The sequence below is a fragment of the Centroberyx affinis genome, unplaced genomic scaffold, assembly GCF_046629955.1.
Source record: "Centroberyx affinis isolate AG114_WGS23_722 - 3 ecotype Tasmania unplaced genomic scaffold, CSIRO-AGI_Caff_v1 ptg002491l_1, whole genome shotgun sequence".
Classification (NCBI taxonomy): Eukaryota; Metazoa; Chordata; class Actinopteri; order Beryciformes; family Berycidae; genus Centroberyx; species Centroberyx affinis.
In genome coordinates, this window is record NW_027280718.1 from 657,501 (window position 1) to 682,087 (window position 24,587).

At 42.4% G+C, this 24,587-nt stretch overlaps 2 protein-coding genes across 4 annotated transcripts in view; both read right to left on the reverse strand.

Annotated features, from left to right (window-relative positions):
• The window catches only part of LOC139656526 (regulating synaptic membrane exocytosis protein 1-like), a 69,011-nt gene extending 54,905 nt beyond the window's left edge, over positions 1-14,106 (reverse strand). Inside the window, exon 1 of the mRNA XM_071534133.1 lies at positions 13,940-14,106. Coding sequence (XP_071390234.1) covers positions 13,940-14,106 — 167 coding nt within the window. The remainder of the gene's footprint in view (positions 1-13,939) is intronic.
• Positions 14,107-17,858: 3,752 nt separating this feature from the next.
• Positions 17,859-23,208, reverse strand: LOC139656527 (keratin, type I cytoskeletal 13-like). 3 transcript variants are annotated; one of them, XM_071534140.1, is made up of 8 exons: positions 22,691-23,208; positions 21,749-21,831; positions 21,249-21,405; positions 20,022-20,186; positions 19,718-19,843; positions 18,956-19,171; positions 18,798-18,804; positions 17,859-18,460 (listed from the first exon to the last, which is right to left on the reverse strand). In XM_071534140.1, the coding sequence occupies exons 1-8, from the start codon at positions 23,117-23,119 to the stop codon at positions 18,354-18,356; spliced, it is 1,290 nt and encodes a 429-aa protein (XP_071390241.1). In that variant the 5' UTR covers positions 23,120-23,208; the 3' UTR covers positions 17,859-18,353. The 3 variants fall into 3 exon arrangements, with proteins under 3 accessions (XP_071390241.1, XP_071390239.1, XP_071390240.1); XM_071534138.1 differs by having other exon boundaries at positions 17,859-18,492; positions 18,766-18,804; positions 18,951-19,171; XM_071534139.1 differs by having other exon boundaries at positions 18,770-18,804; positions 18,951-19,171; positions 22,691-23,206.
• Between the last annotated feature and the right edge of the window lie 1,379 nt (positions 23,209-24,587).

Sequence of the window (24,587 nt, forward strand, 5' to 3'; positions counted from 1 at the left end):
CGAGAGTATGCTGGGAATATATTCCCAGTTTCTAGCCTCCGACCTCCAGCGTTCCAGTGGTCAAGATCAGAAAAACCAGGGAAGAAACATAGACGTTCTCGAGATTTTAATTTGCACAATATACTGTTCCCCAAGCAACAGATAATGTTATGTTTTGTTTTCCTTTGCTAATGCTATGTCAATTATATTTGGCAACATTAGCTGGCTAGTTAGCATAGAATGTTAGAAACTGTAAGTGCAACTTAACTATTTACCACATGGGTGTTTTGAGGCCATGCAATGCTGATTATCGCACTTAATTGCATTTTGAGGATTATAAACATGCTAAAAGTAATGCTGGGTAGCATTTACAGTGTATTCTGTCATACTGACATGACGTCAGATAACTACATCTTCGAAAATTGACAAATCTTGCCATTTCCAACTTTCCTACTCGGAATTCCAATTTGAAGGGCCGTTCCATTGCATTTTTCCTAGTAGGAAGTCAGAATTTCCGACCTCCAACAGTGAAATCATATGCTGTGGTCTTTGGTTAGAATAACATCCTGCAGACTCTTGGTCCTCCATGGCATGTGCTTGCCTATCCCTGCCCTGATGCCATAGTCACATAGACCCAGTCCATTAGCTACTCAGACTCAGTCTTACAGCTACATAGAAACTAGTCCTATAGCTACATACACCCTGCAGTCCTATAACAACATAGACCCAGTCCTACAGCTACATAGAAACCAGTCCTATAGCTATCTAGACTTAGTCCTATAATAACATTCAGTCCTATAGCTACATAGACTCAGTCCTACAGCTACATAGAAACCGGTCCTATAGTGACATAGACCCAGTCCTATAGCTACATAAAAATCAGTCCTACAGCTACATAGACCCAGTCCTATAGCTACATAGAAACCGGTCCTACAGCTACATAGACCCAGTCCTATATCTACATAGACCCTGTCCTATAGCTAAATAGAAACCAGTCCTATAGCTACATAGACCCAGTCTAGCTACCCAGCCTTAGCCTCTCTTCAGCTCATCTCGCCTCAGACTCTCTGCAGCCCCTCCCCAAGCCTGTGCTTAGATGTTGATAAGTCTTTTTATTGATGTTGTGAGTGTTTTACCCGTATTTATGGAGTAGAGTGCCTTTTTGGCATGGACTCCTCAGTGTGTGTGTGTGTGTGTGTGTGTGTGTGTGTGTGTGTGTGTGTGTGTGTGTGTGTGTCTTCTTGCTTCTATCACTCTGTCTCTCTCCTCCTCATGGCTTTGTTTTTTTTCTTTTCCATTTATATCCCTCTACCTCTCTCTCGCCATTTCCTTTTTTCTCTCTTCCTCTTATCCCTCACTCTCTCGTACCATCCATATATTGGATTCCACTCTGTCAAAGCCTAGTAATTGATAAAAATGGTCTCATCCATATCCTTGCCCTGGCCATTATTCCTGCCAACTGGAAGATCTAATCCAGACCTCTCTCTCTCTCTCACACACACACACACACACACACACACACACACACACACACACACACACACACGTACACCTCTTCCTGTTTCCTCTTCCCTTCTATTTCTTTCCTCTCACTAATTCTGACACACACACACAAACACATACACACACACACACACACACACACACACACAAAGCACGCATACAGTACAACGCCTCTGACCTCACAGATCCTGCTGGGTGACGTATAAGCCATCACTAGTTGTGGTGTAATTATGGGCGACCCCTAATCCCCTCGCTATAGCCCAGCAGCCTCAGCTAGTAGCCCTTTCTCCTCCTCTCCTCTTCCTCCTGCTCTCCACTTCATTTCCTGTGGCCCACCCTACACACACACACACACACCAACCTCCACTACTGCACACATAGTGAACTATAATTGAATTGAAATAGTGTGTTAGATTTTTGTGGAATTGTCCATTGTCAGCATCCTGGTTGTGAGAGTTGGTTTGTATCTTGCAAGAGAAGAGCAAATACAGCTCAGAGAAAACGTCTACTATAGTTGCTTTTATAATTATTTTCTTGTTACTAGTCTGCCTATGTGAGCACATATGACATTTAGTGGATATTTTTATCCTAAGTGCCTTGAAGTATCAAGAATGCATACATTTTTTAAAGAGCCAAGAGCCAGATTCGGCCTGAGCAGCCTGAAGTGAGACACTTCGCTCCTCTACAGCTCCACACCACGCAGCTTTGTCATCCTGTGAATCCTGTGGATCTTTGTGCAAATCAACTCTGTTCTTTATTGAGCAGAATATAATTAATAAAATGAAGGTGGTATTAATGTGAAAATTTAATTTTAACTATAAATCTTCACACCTTAACTGCAATTTTAATCTCCCAGAATCCTCTTCGTATGCAAATTAGTTTTGAACGTGTCATGACTGGAGAATTTGCTGTTGGGTTTGATGTCTGGACTACTGCGATATAGTGATGTAGTGATACACAGTATATATACTGTATATAAGCACCGCTTCTATGTATTTATATAATGTGCTGTAAGCTATATTTGCTAACGGTTCAGTTGCTAATGTTAGCTAGCAAGCCAGGTAGCCTAACATTATAGTGCTCAACTAGGGAACCAGACAGCTGAGATCACATTCATTAAATTGATAATCAGTTGGGTCTTCATGTCATCGCCACAGATGGGACTTTACACAATCTGAACCAAACACCCTGGCAGTGTTGTGTGCCATGCTCTTCTCACTGAGACACCTATAGTCACAGAGCTATAGTGGACAGATATGGAGTGCATCAAGCAGCCGTTACAATTACACAGGTGTGTCAACATCCTCTTCTCTCTCTCTCTCTCTCTCTCTCTCTCTCTCTCTCTCTCTCTCTCTCTCTCTCTCTCTCTCTCTCACTCTCTCTCTCTCTCCCTCTCTCTCTCTCTCTCTCTGTCTAGTGGTGGCTATCTTTATCAACAACAGATAGAGTGCTCCTCCAATACTCTCAACTCTTCTCAGTGTACACAGCCACGTGAAGGGACACACACACACACACCCATACACAAACACAATCAATCCAAGTCACATACTCTATTCTCTATCCACATACTCTATCTTCAACTCCTCCTGAGCATAAACCTGAACCTCACGGCATTTTTGCTAATGGAATGATGGATCTATTGTATGTTAATTTGAACAAACACACACTGATACCTCCTGTGAAGTGGCTTCTGTCACCGGACTGCATGAGTTCTAGTCATATACAATGCGTTGTGTGACCACGCATGAAATAATCCCATCATTTCCCCTGACCAGAAACAGAAACACAGACGGAGAGAGACGGAGAGAGAGAGAGAGAGAGAGAGAGAGAGAGAGACCGACCTGAGTGAGCCTGTTTAGTGCTCCCAGAACTCACCAGCATTAAAGTTTAATGAGAATGCATTCTGCTTGGGCTGACCAGGATCTCTCTCTCTCTCTCTCTCTCTCTCAGGTCCCACCCAGCCTCAGACTGTGAGCCACCATCTCTGACTCTTCCCATCCTCTGAATGTGAAAGGCCATTCCTCCTCCTCCTCCTTCACACAGTTCGTTCTCTCTATCACTGATTGCTAATGATTAACCAGATCTCACAGCAGCACAGGTGTATCAACACACAAACACAAGGCCGTTTTCCGCATCACGCAAGATTAAAAAGCACACAAAAGATATTAATAGACCGAGGATAGGTCAGTGGTTTGAGGAAGTGTTCACTTGTCTTCCCTTAGAGAAGATTATATATACACTTAGGGGAAACGAGAACTGTAAAAAAAAAAGTGTGGAGCCTATTTATAAATTATGTGTGAACATATGGATGTAGCAGATATTCTGGGTCAGCGAGATGAGTCACGATGAATAAGTTGTTTAGTTTAGAAATGTTTAGAAGTGATCTCTCACACCTCAATTCAGGTTAATAATGTAGCATGACTATATTAGGAATTACTTTACTATATTAAGGGAGAAGCATCGTTTGCGGTATGTTTTACCATATATTTGTTTATGCTTCTATCTAATTTTTACAGGTGCAGTAAGTACAATTTTTACTGTACCATAGCATAAAATGACCATAATATATCTGCAGGGCTCAATTCAAATTACTAAACAATTACTTTGCCACGGGGGCTGAGATTTGTGTCTTTCAAAACTCGCTTTCTGGGCCGTACTCTGTTTTAGATGCAGTCTGAATGTTCTTTGTCATTATGAAACTCAATAAACATTAAAAAAAAAAAAGAGTGCATACACACACACTCACACACTCACACATGTGCATGCATACACACACACACACACACAGGTACACTCAAAAGCACACTACTGAGAGTGTGATCTAAACGGTGCCTAAACAAGACTTTGGAACTTGCTGTGACAATGAAAAACTGCGAGAGACAAAAAAAAAGACAGAATGTGCAGCTTTTCTAGACATGAGGCAGCGTTCTACCAGAGGCACCACGAAGAACAATGGAACCCCACTGAGATGACAGACGTGTACACACACACACACACACGCACGCATACAAAACATGCACACACGCAAACACAAACACACTGCTATCCTCCCATCGGCATCCATTGTTCCAGGTGTTGCAGACACACCCGACTGGCTTTGAGTTCCTTTAATTAAGAGCAAAGTGTGAACATCCAATCCAGTAGCCTCCAAATACAGACACATGGAGCGTGGTGTTAGCGCTGAGAGATTCATACACTCTCCAGATGTCTGGAGAAGAATGGAGGCTGGCTGCAAGGCAACAAGACAAACTGTACAGTATACTTAAGCCGTTCTATCTTCGGGGGAATGTGCTTCCCTTCTGCAAGCTTTCCTCCATGGGCCAAGAAAACACAACAGCAAGGCCATTTGGATCTGTGGTGCTTTTTGTGTGTTGCTTCTCGTAAGTATCGGGGCCTTGAAAAGCCACATATGCTCTCAGACGTATAGCTGTTGTGTGTGTGTGTGTGTGCATGTGAGTGTGAGTGTCTGTTTGTATGCATGTGTAAAAACATCTAGTACATGCGTGGTTCCACACAAACACACACACACACAAGTAGAAACATTATGCATTTGTAATTAGTGGAATTCAACAGTGGGCCAAAACTGAAACAGGTTAAAAGAAAAAAAGATATAGAACATCAACAGCAGCCAGCAAACTGAATATTTAAATATTTCAGGAACTGCTTCCAAGTGTGTGCTATTTTCAGACCTGATCCATAATTCAACATTAGCATTTTTCTCCCAGAAACCTTGAAACTCTTAACTCTGCTCGGGAAAAAAAAAATGTTTCTGTTTATCTTAACTGGGAGACACCAAGTCGGGTTGAGGGAGAATGGATTTTTTTTTTTGTTTTTACTTGGGAGACAAAATTTGGTAACTGTTGTAATGTTATGTAATGTTAGTAGCTGCTGTGTCCAACTAGCCACAGTGCAGACCAGCTGAAACTATCCTGGCAAGAAGCTGGATATCTTTTACTAAACATAATTAAGAGATACAACATTAAAACCCAGTGAGATGATCATACAAACAATGTACAGTGCAAACTCAGTGAATAGCCTACAGTAGAGAAACGGAGGCTGGTAGATGCAAAGGTACATCTTTGGGAGACTGCAGTAAGAAGCATTACGGAGTTTTGGGGTGAAATGTCACTTTAAAAAGAAACTCCACCTTGAGAAAGAGTTCTCTTGTGTTATTCCTATGATTTTGGACAGTTCAGTTCTTTGGGAGCACTGTGGCAGTACCCAGGATGGTTTTGTGGGCAAATGTATAAACTTTTTTAGCTCAGAAACGTTAGCGCTACTATGAATTAAAGCTCATTTAAGTGTAAAAACATGAGCTCAAAGTTATTCTTTTATTCTTTACCAATGAAACCACTGCAGGAAGTGTCTCTTCATGACAACATAAATTAGCATCTTAGTTTTCATGTTTCAACCGATTTCAACCTTTGAACAACAGTTGTGAAATACAGTATGTTCACTAATATCAAATGAACGGTTCAAGATTAACATGCAAATTTTAGTGGCAGATTTTCCTTTCTGATTTTCTCTTTGGAGGGTAAACCCACCTAAACTCAGTTTACCCAACTTTTTAGACTGACATACAGTATATCTTGACATATGACATATCTTGACTATGACATATATGCAAAGTACATATAGTACGTACGTAGTCTCAAACTGATGGACAGAGCTATATATGGTGGGTAGTTATATAAGAAAGACTATAAATGTTGTATTTTCAGATAATTAATATGCTGGTTTTGACAGCTAGAATCTCATCCCATGCACCATTTTTACAGTTTTGCAAAAAGTGAACCAAATTACCTGTATTTATTAATTTATGTGCTTCATGCATGAACAGGGCCAAGACAGCGAGGCACGGTTCAGCTCTGCTCAGCTTGGTTCAAATGAAGCCCAGAGAGATGGTTTTGCGATTAAGAGCCCTAACTCTAGAACCACACACTCCAGATGGCCTATGGAAACACACACAGGTGGTGCTAAGCAAGACAAACATGCTAGTGGGGTTACATTAATTTCCAGCTTGTAAATTTTCACCCAAACCAGGCATATTTAGACTGCTGGTGACCCAAATCTATACATTATATTTTGTATTTCTGTTAGCCTGTGTTCACATAGCCATATCGACCTTCGCATATTTAGTATATCCAGCATAAAAAAAAGTGAAACAACAAAGTCATAACCCGCAACATTTTTATACAAATCAATATTCCTTTTGCTATCACTGATTGATATAACACAATAGTGATTCAACTGATACTGAGTTCATCAAAGCTTATAGATTCGCTGCTGTAAACACCTCTACCGCACAGGAAGTGATGAGTTTTATGTTTCTGGCAGCAACAGCAGTTTGCTTGGAATAAATAGCCTGAACAGCGATATCCACCATGGCTGAACAGACAAGGAAAAAAGAGCTCTACCTACAAAAACTCAAACTTCATCAACATAAGATACAAGGAAAAACACCTCGCAGTACCAGCCACACTGTTTGATTGCAAAGTCATTTCTGGGAGGTGCGGTGCAAAACCACCACAGCAAAGATCGCTTAGCACCAAAGATGTCACCAGAATTTTAAAAAACACAACTATTTTAAAGATTAACACTCAAACAACAAGCAAAGAGAACCTAGTAGAAGCCTTAGCCAGTTAGCTGTCTCCTGCAGCACCCATTGGTCCATGATATCTATGGGAAAGTTCTGTCAAAGCGCCAAATCTTAATTATTCTAGTTGCTGCATGTATATCTATGGTGTGAAATCCTGCAAAGACCTTTTCTTCCTTGGTCCCCCTTAAACTGTGCTCCTCTCACTCTTCCTTCTTATTCTATCTTAGTGATGAAAGAGAACCTGAACCAGAAGTCATGTTCGAATGGTCCAGGTTTTCCATGGCAGGAGCTGTGTGACGATGGCTGAAAAAAGCTCTAATATGCTTGGCTGCTCTTCTCAATGGAGTCAGTATCGACCCCCAGTGTTAGTCCACGTCCAGCCACAGGGTCACAGGAACCAGCTGTGTGTGACAACCTCACATGGGGACCCTGTCTGTCAATCACCAACCACCAAAATGTGTGTGTGTGTGTGTGTGTGTGTGTGTGTGTGTGTGTGTGTGTGTGTGTGTGTGTGTGTGTGTGTGTGTGTGTGTGATGAAGGGGACAGGAAGAGAGTTTGTCTCAAAACAGTCTCAAAAAGTTTTGTGAAATAATTATAAACTCTGAAACACAGATTACGTGTTGTGGACACAAGTAATGTGAAGATCATGTTTACCACAAAATTATTATGTGGCAATAGCAGGAATTGGATTATGTGGCAATAGCAGGAATTGGATATACCATTTTCAAGTGTTCGTCACATGAAAAGTTAGGTTAGCGATAAAGTTTAGGCTACGAAAACTTTGATAAAACAATTTGATTAAGGTTAAAGTTAGGGTTAGCTAAAACTTTAAGTTTAATAAGGAACTTAAACTTAAAGTCAAATAAGAAAAACTTTCACTGAAAATTAAAACTTCATTCACAGTATAAAAATTCTTAAAATGACTTAAAAGCAAATGTATACACCCAACCCACGGTGCTATTTGAATGTGAAGCTACTGCCTGTTTCTAGTCATGTGTCCTCCATGTAATCCTTTCATGCTGGGGAAACATTTTCCTCTCATGCACTTTTCGTTATTTGCATTTCACGCTCATCATGTCACGAAATTTAATGAAACCTGTCTGATATGATCATACTACATGAACCTGTCACCTGTGCATTGAGGCCCTCCAGCTCTGAATCTGAATCCCACATCACAGCAGCAGTTAAACTGTTTCCTCCGCCTGCTCTTGACCTTGCCCCCCCCACCTATGGGTGACCTCTTGGTGGACAGTAGCAGCCATATTGGACTCATCAGGGCAGGAGGAAGTGTCGCTGGCCTCTAGATGCACCCTGTACCCTGCAGCCTCGGGGAGTCCTGCGAAACAGAGATTAGCTGTGTGTGTGTGTGTGTGTGTGTGTGTGTGTGTGTGTGTGTGTGTGTGTGTGTGTGTGTGTGTGTGTGTGTGTGTGTGTTCCCTCCTAGGGGCCCCTCACTGAGGCTCTCCCCTGTCTTTCTCTCCCCCATTTTTCTCTCTGTCTCTCTCTCTTTCCACCGCTTTAATCCTTAAGCCTCCAAATCCTCCCCTCTCTCCCTCCTCCTTTGCCCTAGGTCCCGATTCCTTTTCTCTCCATCTGGTGCGCCGTCCGGTACACAGGGTGTCAAGGAAAAAGCCCTGGATGATCTGAACCTCATACTGTACCATAGATCCGAAACGACTAGGTAGGTACGAGTTTAAAGTCACAATGAAGCCGCATTTTGAGAGCATCTCCCTTCCTTAATGTGATGTATTTCCTGCTGTAACAAGATATTGGAGTGGGACATAATGCAGGGAGGGATCATTCAAAGTATAAACCAATGGGGTATCAGTTAGGGAGAGAAAGGCAGTTTTATTTGATGGGCAGGTTAGGGTTAGGGTTTTATTTTTAGAATAAGATTTTCTGACTTTTTATGTACGCCTCCTGGTACACAAAGTCACCACTAAAGATTTTCTGTTTTCCAGGTGGTAAAAGTAATGAGATTTTGATATAAAAATACAATAAAAACAAAAGTGTCATTTTTTGGGCAGAAATTGTCAAATAGGTGTGTGCTATGATAGTTAGAATGAGCTAAAAGGCGAAAAAGTCATTTTTCATTTGAGTGCTACTGAAAATAACACTGACTCAATTGTGGGTGCCAATAAATTCACGGAGTACTACTACCATCTGTGACAGTCTTTACTTGTACTTTCGCTATGCTTCAAAACTGACACCCACCACCCACCACTCCTACCCCGACCTCCTCTTCTGTCCACCCCCGTCTGAAACGTCTACAACCTCTCTGCTGAGTGCATCAATATTTGAAGGCGCTGTCTATATTTACATTTCGGAAACCTCAAAAGCGGGTGGAGGGGAGCTTGGGGTGTTGGGGGGGGGGGGGAGTGAGCGGCGGGGGCAGGGGGGAAGACTTCCCGCTGTGCTGTGAAAGGAGGATTTGAGCGTTAGGGCGTTAAGTGGCGGGTTGGAGCGGCTGGTCACTGCTGCGTTCAGCATTTCGCTCCCTTCCCGCTGCATGACAGTTCCCTCACATAACATCCTCTGGATTAGAAAGTCAATGGAGGTTTAGCAAGTCAATGGGGGAAGTCTCTGAAGTCTATGGAGTATTAGTCATGTACACAGCGCTGTTAGTACTGAGTATCAGTAAAGCAAAGCCCAGGTGTTGTCTTCTCACGGCCTCGACGTGGATAATAATTAGCCCAGAAGCAGCTCTCCTGGCGGGGCAGCAGACCAGGACACTCGGCCTCCGTCACGCTGGAGGTTGAACTGGTGAGAGATAGAGTCCCGTATCGATAGAACCTTATCTCTACCAGCTGCTCAGGTCTCAGGCAGTGTCTGGACTGGTGATTGGACTGAGCTGTACCAGCGCAGTAGATTGATGCAAGACATGTTCATTATGGATATGAATTTTCACTGCTGGGGGGAAGTATCTTCAGATTTAATTAACTGCCACCTTTGCTCACAGTTCTCAATCTAACAAATACTCAATCACAGCTAAGTGAGTTTGTTAAACAAAGTTTATAGGTGGAAAGGTCAGTGGGAATTGAATGGTATCCCTTACAAAAACGTCACATTTGAAAACGCACATGTGAATTCAGAGCACATGTGCTTTTTGGACACAACATGTTGGTTTACATGTGAAATTAAGTTTTCAAATGTGTAAAAAAAGTCAGAAGTCAACATGCACAATACTTTTGGTTCTATGCAGAAACAAAAACTCAATAAATATTAAAGTTTGAAAAAAAAAAGTTTTCAAATGTAAAACAAATATTGTCAGATGTGATGGCAGGTGAAAACATGAAAAAGAAAATGTGTGGAAAAAGAAACACTTTTCACCTATGAACTGAAATTTAAGTAAAAACTGTTAAAGAATTTATTTACTGGGATATTCATTTAATTCTAATTAACAAAGCTATACAGAAAAAAACAACTGAACAACATATTACAATACAAAATAGGAAAATGTATAGATAATTAAACAATTTAATAAGGAGAATACACACTACCTATGTATTTCCTGAGTGACAGAACAAATCTAAGCATTTTTTTGTATTTCTGTTGACCTTACATGATGCTAGCTGTGTTGATTAACATACTGTATTTGTCTCCACTGTCAACAGACTGTACAATGGTAAGAGATGATAACTTTGTTATGGTGACAGACAATAAGAGAAACTGCTACTGCTAGCAACGCTAACAGTAAACTGTGACCAGATGGCCTGTGTGCATCTATGTGAGAATAATCTACATTCAAGTGGCTCTCTGTGACCAAGTGAGACATTCTGGTGCAGTTTTACTCCATCCATGAAGCTCATCATGTATATTTCAAAGGCTTAAGGTGATCCATCAAGGACTTTACCATCCATCAATGTCTTTAGCTTTCTTTTTTTATTATTCAGGAGACCAAAAATTCTCCAGTGGCCCTATTGATTTTGGCATTAAACAGGTTCCCTCGACACACCTGTTGCACACTGATGCACATGGTCTCTGACTTTGTTGTTTTGGTCAGACATAGGTGTGAAAACATATGGGGCATTTTTAGCAGTCACATCTCTCCTGGGACACAATATGATCCCCTGAAGGTCTTGATGAATCACGTGTATACTTGAAACAGAACCAACTGCCTAAGCTGTTTGTGGCTTCATTTGTGGGCTGAAAACTTACTACCTCACATAACCCCCTCCCACTGAAATATTTCTCCTCTCCAATATCTAGCAACTCTTGAATAAGACATTTCTACCTCTCTCCTTCGTTCTTATTTTCTGAAACTCTTCTCTTTTATATAAATAGATCATACTATGGTCGCAGGAATATTGTCAAGGCACTATGGCTCTGGCTGGTGCACTCACTACTATCTTTTGCTTGTAATGTTGGTGATCTAGGAATTGAAGTGTATTCTATTGTTGCAGTCTGTAAATCACTCTGGATAACAGCATAATCAAAATGCTGTAAAATGTAAAATGTAGAAGCATGGAATGGAGAAGCGCTCAACTATGATCCCTACCCTTGCATACTATGGTGGCATAATACAGAACAAACCATGAGCTATTATTACTAGCGTAAAATTTAAAACAAGCCAGAATTGCATATGTTTCTTCCCGGTGAGCTTCTTTCTGATCTTACCCACAATGCACAGAGGAAGTAGTGGGAATAGCCCCAGAAAACATGCAAAATTCACATAAAACCCATCCTTCAATAACTTGAGCACGTAGTAATGCTAAACATGCATCTCTCTCTCTCTCTCTCTCTTTCTCTCTAGCTATATCTCCCTAACTCTCCTTCTATCCGTTGAGCATCTTGAACGATATAGTAGCCATCAAAGACCGTCATACTACTGTCCACCAGAGATTGATGGCTTATTTTTCTGAAATCACATCCCTCCTCCATCCACGGTGGATGACGGGCCGCACTAAACAACAGGACAACATGTGTGCTGCGTGTGCTGCTGCTCCCCATCAATGATTGGCCAGATGATGAAGCCATTATTGACTGAACCTGAGCTGTGCAGGGCCTCATGGAACATTAAATACATCACTTCCTCTCAAGGGGCCCGGGGCAGCTCTCACCCAGCTTCCCCAAGGCTCCGGCCAGGAAATGAAAACAGCCATTATAATTGAAGCAAGCAAGAGTGCTATGACGGGCACGACTACAGCAGCAATATCCTTTATTATGCTCTCTGATCCAGCAATCTGCCGGACCCCCTCGCTGCATGCGAGCAGGTTTTAGTTCAAGTGTGCAGGGCAAATTAACATAAAGGCCCAGCTCCATCCAGGTTCTGGCCATGGCTTGTGTTGGAAACCCACAAGTGGAAAACCCCCGAGGCATCAAACTACAATGTAACCACCCTTTCATAAGAGACAGAGACAGCAAGATATGGAGAGCACACTAGCACAACCACGCCTAATGAAAAATCACTATAATATTTCTATAACATTGCTATAAGGACTCATAGTGTCTGTGGTATTCAGTAGTGAGTTTACTGTATAGTGACCATATAGTACTTTAAGGCACCTATGGTATCACTAGGTTATATTCCCATTACACTCCTTTAAGAGCTTATAGTTTTGCTGTCTTATTTGTATAGTATTCTTCTGAAATTGATCATATGGTTCTATTTCGTGAGGGGCTGCTACACTGAACTAATAGGAGGTACGAGGCACCGGATGACCATTTGATCAGTTCTTCAGACCGTTTCCAGAGGTGCTGAAATGAACCCAGTCCCCCCATCTAGTCCATATCGTGTCCGGTTAAGGCCTACATCGGCTAAGATTCCCAACCACACCCCATATACTCTCTCCTCCACCGAGGGGAGCAGGAATAATCGTACTGCCTCACCGCCGTCCGCCCGTCCGTCTGTCGGGCATGAAATGAATGGTTTGTGTCACTCTAGGGCTATGGGCTATAATGTCATTATTGTCCCCTCGTCAGACGGTCACACACACACACACACACACACACACACACACACACACACACACACAGAGAGAGAGAGACATACACACATTGACTCCGTGTGTTCAAAATCCTTCGTGTTGCGCTATACAGACAAACCCTCTACAGTCTATACGTGCGTAAAAGGGCCGAAGATGTGAGCAAATATCGCTTATGGATACCGACGTGTTTCTAACGGAGGGGGGGGGGAGCACAGCCTACTTTCCCCATTGATGGAAACGGGTGGGTGAAGGATGGATAATGGTATGATTCATCCCCAGCACCCCCCCCCCCCCCCTCCTCCTCTCTCCCTCCCTCCCTCCACCCCCTCCCCTACTGTCACACCCCATCTCCACGGCCGTATCTACACCTGTAACTCGTTTGACCCTGTTTCGGTTCATCACCAATGACTGTCACAGTATATTATTGTTTTAATTTATTAATCGTTTCTTGCCTCCGAAAGAACACATCTAACACTGACTGGTTTCAAGCAGGAAACCCCACAGTATACCTGCTATTTCTGATGAGCCTGAACGCTTCTGGAAACGCATAAGACTAGGCTACATCCTCAGCTGCACTGCCTTATTAGCGGATATATTTTTGGGAACACACGACGAAGATCTCCGAGCCTCTTGGAGTGAAGTATTCCGAGATAGAGCCTAACCTGCAAGGGCACCGCCGGCGTTCACAGTTTTGCAACAAAATAATCGGAGCCGAGGCAATGCAAAACGGCTAGTGGTGAATGGGTGTGATGGGTGTGTGATGCTGACCATCACAATGGCAAACGGCAGGCATATTGGTAACATATTGGATTATAATGGGCAGCGGGCGGCCGCTCGGTGTACCAGGGACACCTTTCTCGTCAACGGGGGGGCTGTGCGTTTTGCCTTACGCGTTTGGGGTTCCACAGAAAAACGAAATGTTGCCCTTACTTTAGCATGGCTTCTTCTTTCTCCTCTTCCTCTTTTTGCCGAACCATCACTGCCATGATGATCTTTCTCTCCTCCTCGGTGAGGTGGCTGAGGTCCGGCAGATCCGGCATGGATGGCGGCACGGTGGGTGGGCGAGGGCCGCCTTGGGGCCCCACTGAGGCGGACATCTTTTCCACCACCACCACCCCTCCTTGGCGTGTCGTTTCGGCTGACAGGATCCCCGGAGCGTTTCCGAGCCACACCTCACGACATGGTCCAGGGGAAGAGCAGCAGCAGCAGCAGCCGCAGCTCTGGCGAATAGTGCAAGCCGCTCATGGTTGCAGGCACCCACGGTTGTGCTTTTGTTTGTCCTCGGCTTTTTTTCCACCACTCTCGTCGTTCCCCCCCACCCCCCGCCTGCCCGCCTCTCCCCTCCACCGCCGGATTTACGGGGAGCCCATTTCCATTTCCACGCCGGGAGTTGACTCGAGCTGAGGGGCCCCTGGATCAGTTGGCCGGTCTGTGGTGCCACCGCCGCCGGACCAGAGCTTGATGTTGGGGCGGTATAGGCGGAGTCCGTATTGCTTCTCTGCTCTCTCTCTCCCTCTCTCTCTCTCCTATCTCTCTCTGCTCTGCTCTGTTAATGTTGCTGCCGCTTGCAGAGAGAGGGAACAGTCAATGGGAATGCAGCCCTTCCTTTAGCGGAGGCGCGCTTACTCATGTGAGAATGGGGTCCTCACCATCATCACATGCACAGCCTTTATAACCCCCCCCACAGCATCCACACCAGCACCCACACACACATTCACTTTGCACACAAAGTTGCATATTGCATAAGATGCTTCATGGTCGTAACCAACCCTAAAGTTCTAAGATGTGTTCTTTCATACAAAAATCTCTATTTCTCCATACGTTACGTTGCAGTATTTTGTCAATCCAAAGACAAAAACACATTAAAGGTCCTCTTATACAACCATCTGTAGGTTACAGTGGCAGTGGATGTTTAAGCTGTCAGTGTTTTCTTATAAAAATGTTTTATTCAGCAGTATGTGCGTTCTCTATTTCAGCACCATGGACAGCAGCAGACGCTCTTCTGAGCAATATTGTCAGAGACACCAGGCTTTCCCTTCAAAGTCCATTCTTTCTGCAATTATTCCAGCAACCTTAACATCTAGGCTGGTGACTCAGCCTCATGTATTTGGTATTTTGTATGCATCCGACCAGAAAAGTAGGTTAACAACTATCCTACTCTATCTGGCACGATCCACTGCAACTAGCCTGACTCCAGATTGCTGACGACAGTTTTTAGTAACACCGAACTTTTTTTCTTTCCAGAACCTCTGAAACTTGCAGGTCTGCTAATTGGCCTGCAGTCAACCAAACTCAGGTGGGTTGAAGTTCCCCGTTAGATCAAAAGCTTCCTGTCCAATAGCTACACAGTTACCGGGCCAGCCCCTCTCGGTTTGTTTGTATTCAGATCCAGACTCCCAGGCTATACCGATCCGGAGCTGGCACCCGATTCTCCCCAATGACGTAATGTAGGGTGAGTGGCTGAGTCCATCCAGCAGATGGCAATAGCCGAGCTGCTACCGAGTCCGTCCAGTGACGTCACCGAAGAGGTGACTGTACCGCGGTGACGTCAACTTCCCGTGGTGCAGAATTTTGTCATCATTTAGGTCGTGACTAGGGACCACCAGCCTGACTGACACAGTCAGGCAGTACGGCAGAGGCTCATGCTGCCCATATGCTGCAGACCGGGGCCTATAAATAACTCTAACTGCAGTTTAATATGAGGAGAGAGACCCTGCTTTCACATTTCTTTTCTATAGATTTATAGATCTATTATGTCCTGTCCTTCAGCCCTAATGATACTGAACAGATATTTACATGTTTGTATTGGTCAATTCAAGAAATGCATAGATGAAAGGCATACATGTGTCACAGTTTTAAATTAATGCATAGGTCAAAGCATGAGAAGGACTGTGATAAAGTTAGAATTTCAACCACTGGTTCTGGTGCAGAGGAAGGGGAAGAGACCGCATGACACTTATAACACATCCATGTCTTGTTTGGGATGCTTTTAAGTACAACAAATATTAGTGATAAGACATACTGACACAACATATGCTGCTATTACCATATGTTGTGTTGAATAGTAGCACAAATATTTACATCATCTAAAATGTCACTGTTTTGTCAATAAATATCTAAAGTCATCTGGTAGCTTAATTTCAATAATATTCAATAATGAGTTTTACTTTCACTTTTTTATGTTGTCAGAGTTGTTACAGTTTTCAAATGCTACATATCTTACTTTGGAATTAAATTATTCCCGTTTTTATATGTGTATAAAAACGTGAAGAATTTCATGGAATTTCATTTTCTTGGTGTACCACAGTAATGACAATGTTAGTTGTTCATGTTTACATAATAATTAGGCAGCAGCCTATTATCTCAACATCAGGATTCATTCATGTTTCAAGGCAAGCAGAGCATCAGTGTCACAACAGTTTTACAAAACAGGATGGAAACTCTTTGCTTTCGCTATATTTCTGACCAACAGGGCTGCTATAAAGAAGGATTCCCCGCAGGAACAGTTGAGCATCTCCACAAATCCAAGAGCTTAGCAAAGTGTCACGACTTGGGAAGAGGAAAACACATCACTGTGAATATGCCGCCATCTAGAGGGCAAATGGAAACACTGCATGTACACTGTGAGTATGAGAAGGGACGTAAAAGAGAAAACAGGTGCCTTACAATGCATATGACATGGCATATTAAGGTCAGTTCGTTTTATCTGACATAAAATTCTATTTTATTCCAAACAAAAAAGCTTTGAATTGTCTTTAACATTTGCAGCAGTGTGTGAGGGTAAAACATTTGGGTCATGAAAGAGGAAGCTGAGATGAAAAGGAGAAAAATGGAGATGACAAAGAGACAATGGCCAAGAAGATTGGCAACCTCTACCATGCTCTACACTGTGTTTTTCATTATGTAATCTGCTGGATTGCTTTATGGCACAAAAAAGGAAGAGGGTGCTGTTTCTCCAGCGCAAATGGAACAGCAACCGCTTTAAGAGTTTCTATCAATGGCAGACGGTGGAAGGAGTGAACGGCCTCTGGAAGATTCACTTCCAACATTTTTATCCTCTTCAGTAAAGACAAAGACAGAATCTTTGACCAGAGAATCATCTTTGTGACAGCAAGAGCGACAGGGTTTCTGGGACAGAGAGTCCTGAGTTTGAGCGACACTTTTGAGCACTAACAATACCACTGGTGGGTGAGAGAGGCTACCGATCGTCTCCACCATGGTCTCATTTGTTTATGGTAATTATACCAAGGTATCAAAATACATTTGACAGTGATATCTTGATAGTTAAAAATGTGACATGTAGCACCTTTAATCTTATCAATGTCAAAAGAACACCATTCCCGATAGGTCATACACTCCCACATTGACATAGACCAAAGGTTAACAATGGGGAAAAAAGAAAAAAGAAAAGAAAAAATTGAAAAAAGGGACATGGTCTTCCTTTGACTGTTTATTTCCGGTTAGTAAATCAGGAAATAAAGGGAGATGAAGAACCTGATTTCAGTCCATCAGTCGGCCTCAGTTCTCCTCAAGAATTTCCCTTTCTGAGCAATGAGACAATCAGGCTCACAGTGACACCCAGTGTGTAAATATGGTATTGCATTATTGTGGTATTGCATGTGACAAGATGCAGGGCAATCAGTGCAACAAACAGAGAACATGGTTAACATTACTGGGTTAAAAATTTGGCCAAAGTTATTGCTGTACATTTTCAATGTGATATGGATAAATGGGGTGAGATCAGGATAAAAAAAAAAATAGAAAGGAAAAAAGGAAGTAATTCAGGCAGAATACCTAATTCAGTTATATCTCAAGGAGAAAAACACCAGATATATAGAACTCTTACAAATTCTCATTTTAAATCTTTTATTTATTTATATTTTCAGACAATACATCCAAATTTTAAGGAGGTTCAGGATGGCTCAAACCAAAGACCAAACTCAGATGTCAAAGTTGCCGAACACTGTCTTAATGCATCTGTATCTGCATCTCACAGCTCAAAGATATTATCTTTGGTTGGAAGTTGAGCTGGTCAGTGTAGCAGCATCTGGGAGGGTGTGGGATTGGATGGATTGAGGTGGGTTCAAAACCTGGGTCAAATACAGCAAATATTTTTCATGGTTTGTTTTAGTCTACTTCAGTGGGTTCAGAAGGGTGGAACCGGCCAGATAGGGCTACGATAAGAGTAGGAAGAAAAGATAAACACAGTAAAGCCTCTGAAAGTTAATTTAATATATTTTTCTGTTCCTTTTACCTGACACTGAGTGAATTGTTCTAATTTGGTAAACTCCACCCAACAAACACTACAAATGATTTGACCCAGGTGTGGTGGGGTCCAGTCTGTCTAATTTTTGAGGATCTCCGTGTCCACGTCTTCCGTGCGGGACACCACCTGTCCATCGACCACCTCCTCAATCACCGTCCTCACTACCTTTTTCTTAATTGGTTCAGCTGCGGAGGAAAACAAAATAATCATTATTAAACTCCATTTAATTGAAACTGTAATTCATTTATGTCTTCCAAATGTATTCTGGCATGATTGATTACCAAGACTGATCAGGACTGATTTTTAAGTTATGGCAAAATATCTTTTTTTTTATTATCTTTCTAAGGAAGAGTGAGCATTCCCCTTGGTATTAGTTCCAGTGGCACAAATGTAATTCTGTTACATATAGTTTTTGTTTCTTTGCTTAGTTGTATTTTGTTTTAACTGGCAGATTTTAGCACCTAGAAAAGCATACAGTGGCAAAGTAAACTCACGTTTGACAATCTCCACTTTCGTCACCACAGTTTTCCTAGAGGAGAAAAGACAGAGTTGATTTTATTTTACCTGCCTGGTTAAATTGAGGGTAAATAAATAAAATGAAAAAACACCTATGAGCCTTGGATAGGATAAATCATTAGTCAAACTTTAAATTAAATTGCTCATGAATTTCCTTACTGGACATCCTCTCCATCCAGCAGCCTTCTGTACTCAGCGATCTCCATCTCCAGCCTGGTCTTGATGTCGAGCAGCACCTGGTACTCGCTGGACTGCCTCTCGATGTCCAGCCTGACCTGGCAGAGCTCGGCCTCCAGGCTGTTCACCATGGCCTGCAGCTGGCTCAGCTGGAGGCTGTAGCGACCCTCTGTCTCACCCAGCTGGCCCTCCAGAGCCGCTTTCTGCATGGGAGAGGAAGCAGAGGCGGAGGGTAAGACATATGAGCATGTACTGCACACTAATTTTCTCACTGATCTTTCATCTTAAGGTGCCTGAGGCATAAAACACAACCTGTGAGGGACAGGTTTACTGACAGGTACGGTGCCTTCAACAAAACATTTTTACAATGGTATGTTACCATGGTATTTGTGTTTGTGGTATGTGTGTTTTCAGAAGGCAGAACCTTGTAAATGCTGTATATTTCAGAGAGGACTCACAAGATGGATTGCACTCTCACTCAAACTCACTAAACTGACAACTAACATGTTAGACATGAGCAGAACAGTGGGCGAAAGAGGCAGAGATGACAGACTTGGTGGAGTGAAACAGGTTAGAAATATATATACCGTATTATAGGGAAGTATTATAGTTTAGCCTGTACCCCCTTGATCAAAAAAGGTTTGTTTTAAGTACTGCACACAAATGTGTCTTGTAGCTCGTGCCAGTATGAAAATGTACATCATCATGTACAGCATGTACATCTGTGTATGTGTTGGATCATTCATTACCAGGCTGAGTTGGGACTGCAGCTCGATCTGCAAGGCCTGCAGGGTCCTGTTGAGCTCGTTGATCTCACTGCGGGACGTCTGGAGCGTCTCGGTGCTGGACGCCACCTGCTTGTTCAGCGCATCAAACTGCAGGAGGGGAATGACAAACAAAAAAAATGTTACAGCTATACTAGCTATTACCTGTATATAAATTGACATTTAGGACTTACGTGCATTTAAATACATACACAATGTGAGATAATATAAAAAGCGGACATGGTTTTATGTGGTTAAACATTATGTGTTATCGTCTTGCTCCCCTCACCTTGGCCTTGTACCAGGCCTCCATGTCGCGGCGGTTCTTGTCAGCGATGCCCTCGTACTGAGCTCTGATCTCATCCATGATGCTGGACAGGTCTGCCTGGGGCGCAGCGTCCACCTCCACGTTCACAGAGCCGGAGCTCATTTGAGCGCGCAGGGCGGCAAGCTCCTGCAGGTGGGCAGAGAGAGTCGCAAGTCAGGTAAGGACAAAGGTCAAATCCAAATGAAGGTTTAATGGAGGAACGGGATCCTCTAGATGAAGAGTCAATCTGGGCCACATTTCATATATACTGTCAAATGTGATGAACTATGCAAATGAGAATATCTGTGTCAAGAGACTTTTATGATGTGGTGTTGATGCAATGTATGTATCATGCATGATAAGGATGGGACAATATATCGGAAATTCAATATACCGCAATAAAATGTGACAATACGTATCGTGGGGCAGAAAAATGATACTAGCTACATTTTATTCCTCTATAGTAATCACAAAAGAGATTGCTTGCCCATCACAATTTTACTAGTTCTCCATCCAAACTATATTATTTGCGCTTTGTAATGACATTTTCAAATTTTTGTTTACATTCTAGCAAGTCAATGCCATTCCTAGAAAGATTTGTGACTCAGAAATAAACATAATTCTGCATAGTCAGACTTTGTTGTCATTGAGCTTTTATTTATCACATCGTATCGTGGTTGTATCGAATCGTGAACCCAATATCACATACGGAATCGTATCATGAGATAAACATATCGTCCCATCCCTAATGCATGAAGATGAGCTCTAAGGAGATCTGGCCCAGCATCACCATAATTAGTGTAGATAGAGACTATAAATCAACTAATTATCATCAAAGAAACCTTGTTATCATGTGATCTCATATGATTCTATGCCTTGGGGCTGGTGCTGATGCCAGCTTTGCGGTACACAACTTCAAGGCACAGCAGACAGTCCAAACAAGTTCTGCATGATCTGATGTTTGCGTAAGGAATGCTTCAACAAAAAAAAAAACTTCTTGGGAAACATTAGGCAAATAATCACCTAACTGTCTCTTAGTAAACACTTTCCATGTTGTCCTTATTCACTTCTCTCACTATATATACAAATAAATTTGTTTTTCATATTTTTGTTTTCCAGGGTAGAAATTCATAATGGGAAATGGGTACTTGGGCTCAGAAAGAGAAGGATTTATAATGTGATGTCATTTCACACCAGGACAACTCTCACCTCTGCGTGGTTCTTCTTGAGGTAGACCAGCTCCTCCTTCAGGCCCTCGATCTGCATCTCCAGGTCAGACCGGGTCATGGTCAGCTCGTCCAGAACCTTCCGCAGTCCGGCAATGTCCGCCTCCACCGACATGCGCAGTGCCATCTCGTTCTCAAACCTGTCGTGCAGAAAAGAGCGGCAACGGTTCATGTTGCTGTACCTGCTGGATTGGTGCCACCAACAACAGACGAGGCGGAACGGCACGAAAACCAGTTCCACCAGTTTTATCCCTGTTGACCGTTACGCCTTGGTAGTAAAACGTCCACATAATCTGACATACCTAAGTGAACATGTGATGTCTGTACATTGCATCTGACAAATACAGTCTGAATAGAGAGAGAGTTCTGCCTCTAGGAAATGTACTGATGCTTTTAAGGTATTTTTCAATTTGATTCTGTCATTATAACTTTATTCTAACAGGATTTTTGCCCAAATTTCATGGACTTATCCTTTCCTCTTACTTGATTCTGAAGTCCTCTGCTGCCAGTTTGGCGTTGTCAATCTGCAGAAGCATCCTGGCGCTGTCCTGTGTCGCAAGATTGATCTGAAAAAATAAATAAATAAATCTCATTACTGTTTTCTCACTCACATAACATACTTTCATGAAGGTGTGTAAGCGATTCATTATTTAGAATGTGGGCCAGCAGGGTTAAGGTAATCATCAGGATTTTTTTCTTAAACCCGACTTGCATTCCACTGAGATTATATCTTGATGACTTACGATTTACTCATCACTTACTCATCATAGTGTAGTACAATATCTCTTGGCAATGCATAGGTGGATTGTCGAGTGAGAAATGACGAAAGAAGTAGGTGTACAAAACTGCAGTGAAGTGTCACCATTTTTTAAAATCTTTACACATTAATTAAGTCTTGCCCTCCCTGACTTATAGGCTACTCTGCCTGATAGCTCACAGCAGCTAAGAATTTAAATAACTGTTGGTTTTAGTCCATATCCTGAGGGCACATTTGTCCCAGACAGCTGCAGAGTGATGCTGCTTTCTAGGCTTTGATGTGTGTTTGGCAGAAAATATTGGTAATTCCCAATTTTGATTAACTGTTTTTTTATATACTGGGTTATATTCAGGGATGTAATGGAGTTTTAGCCAACCTTTTTGTTGAATAGAGTTTATTCACCTTTTTAGGCTGACATACATTTTTTATAACCCAAATTCATAGTAAGTGTATAGCCTACACCATACTAGTACCAATTTGTTATATTTGTTTTTTCTTCATCATTTAACCTTTATTTAACCAGGCAAATCAATTGAGGACAAATTCTTACAACCTATTGATGAGGAATTGGGGGAAAAGGAACAAAAAAAACATTCAAACTCAAAATATTCGGTTATTGGTCCACATTTGCTAGATTGTTAGGAGGGGAATCGCCACAAGAAGCTCACCTTTCTGCGCAGGTCGGCGATGATTGCCTCATACTTGCTGTAGTCCCTGACGGTCGGCGTCTGCTTCTCGTACCACTCGCGGATTTGGCGCTCCAGCTGCGCGTTGGCGCTCTCTAGAGAGCGCACCTTGTCCAGGTAGGCGGCCAGGCGGTCATTGAGGTTCTGCATGGTAGCTTTCTCGTTGGCTGAAACTGAAAAGTTGTTATTGTCCCCTCCGAGCACCCCTGCCAGGTCAAAGCCGCTGCCGCTGCCGCCGCCGCCGCCACCGCCGCCGCTCCTGGCGCCGCTGGCCATGTAGGACACGCGGACACTGTGCCCCCCTGCCCCGCCGTAGACGCTGGGCGCCCGGCGCGCACCGATCCTGGAGTACCCTCCAGAGGTCAGGGACATGGAGGAGGATCCTCCAGAACGGAACAGCTGTGTGCTCATGGTGATTACTGCTGTGTCGGGTAGCCTTAACAAAAGTTTGACCTGTCAACGCAACGAGTGGTGCGGACGAGTTGGAGCTGAAGCGGCTCCAGGAGGATGAATTTATATAGCCTACCCCCTGGAAGTGGGAGCGGCTGAGAGAGGCAGACAGTCTGCACAGGTAGACGTGGAGAGATGCTGATCACCATCATCACAGGTGTGACCATACGGGGCGTGGTGGATCGGCAAGATTCAGGTTTAAGATCGGCTGTCACGGCATATTTCAATTAAAGAGTCATGTGAGTTGGTGATGTGAGGGGATGTCTATTCAAGCTGTCTCCTTTAATCAAGCCTCTCTTATATGCTTTCAAGGCATGCACTCACTCTGAGACGGAGAAAGAGGCTCGTGATTCTTTTTACTATATACTATATCACAGCTACAATATAGGTTCCTAATAGGAATGTTACAGGTCCAGGTGATAACCTACATACCTTAAAGTATGATAAAGTCACTAAAAACTCTATACACTGCTGTATAGCTTTCCACAGACAGACTAAAAGTCATATAGGGATATTAATATTAATAGTGATTTTTTTTTTTGGCAGGGGGAGGAATTAAGGCAGATCAAATGAGGAAACATCAGGCTACTCACAATGCCAATGCATCTATGCAACTACAGCTCCAAATACTATTACCTGAATTAAAATATTGCCAATATAAATGTAAAAACGTTTAATATCATGCCAAAATATTAAGAAGCAATTAAGGCTTAGTTTCAATCAAACGAAAACCATTTCGATTTTGTAGAAGTAGGTGGTAGAAGTAAAAGAACAGACTTTTAACAGCAGAGTACTCAACAAATGTTAGCCTACTAAAACATATCTATATATCTATCTATATATATATATATATATATATATATATATATATGTGTGTGTGTGTGTGTGTGTGTGTGTGTGTGTGTGTGTGTGTGTGTGTGTGTATGTGTGTATATATATATATATATATATATATATAAAATATTTAAGTTCAGTGGCCATTTCAACTTGCTTGATTGAGATTTGTTTTGGCAAGCTCACTTAAAACAGACAGAGAGGGACAAGAATGGTTAGAAATGAACCACAAGTAAAATAGTTAAACACATAGAACACAAAGAAATACATAAGTCAGAAACAATAAAATACCATAAAATAGAAATATGTACAATGGGGATACTATATATTTTTGTTGTAATCAGTTATTTTTCACCTCAGTGAGCTGTCATTATAAAACAAACAACAACATGGGCAGTGACTTGGCCAGTGCAGAAGAATATTTGGCTTTGCTGCCCTGCAGTGAAGGAAATATGTTGACTTCTTAAGTCCTGTGAGGTCTGCAGTACAGAGGATGTGATCTAGACCATGAGAATTACATTTCTACATGAGCATTACATTTCCATGAGCTTCACATAATGTCTCATGCATGAATCTAACAAGTTAGTTTTCTGTA

Bases quoted from the DNA above. Each gene is read 5' to 3' on its own strand.
- LOC139656527 (XM_071534138.1), bottom strand. From the start codon at position 23,119: ATGAGCACACAGCTGTTCCGTTCTGGAGGATCCTCCTCCATGTCCCTG. The intron at 20,187-21,248 runs GTGAGAGTTGTC...GCCCACCTGCAG, and splicing joins TCAAGAAGAACCACGCAGAG to GAGCTTGCCGCCCTGCGCGC. The intron at 19,844-20,021 runs GTGAGGGGAGCA...CCCCTCCTGCAG, and splicing joins AGGCCTGGTACAAGGCCAAG to TTTGATGCGCTGAACAAGCA.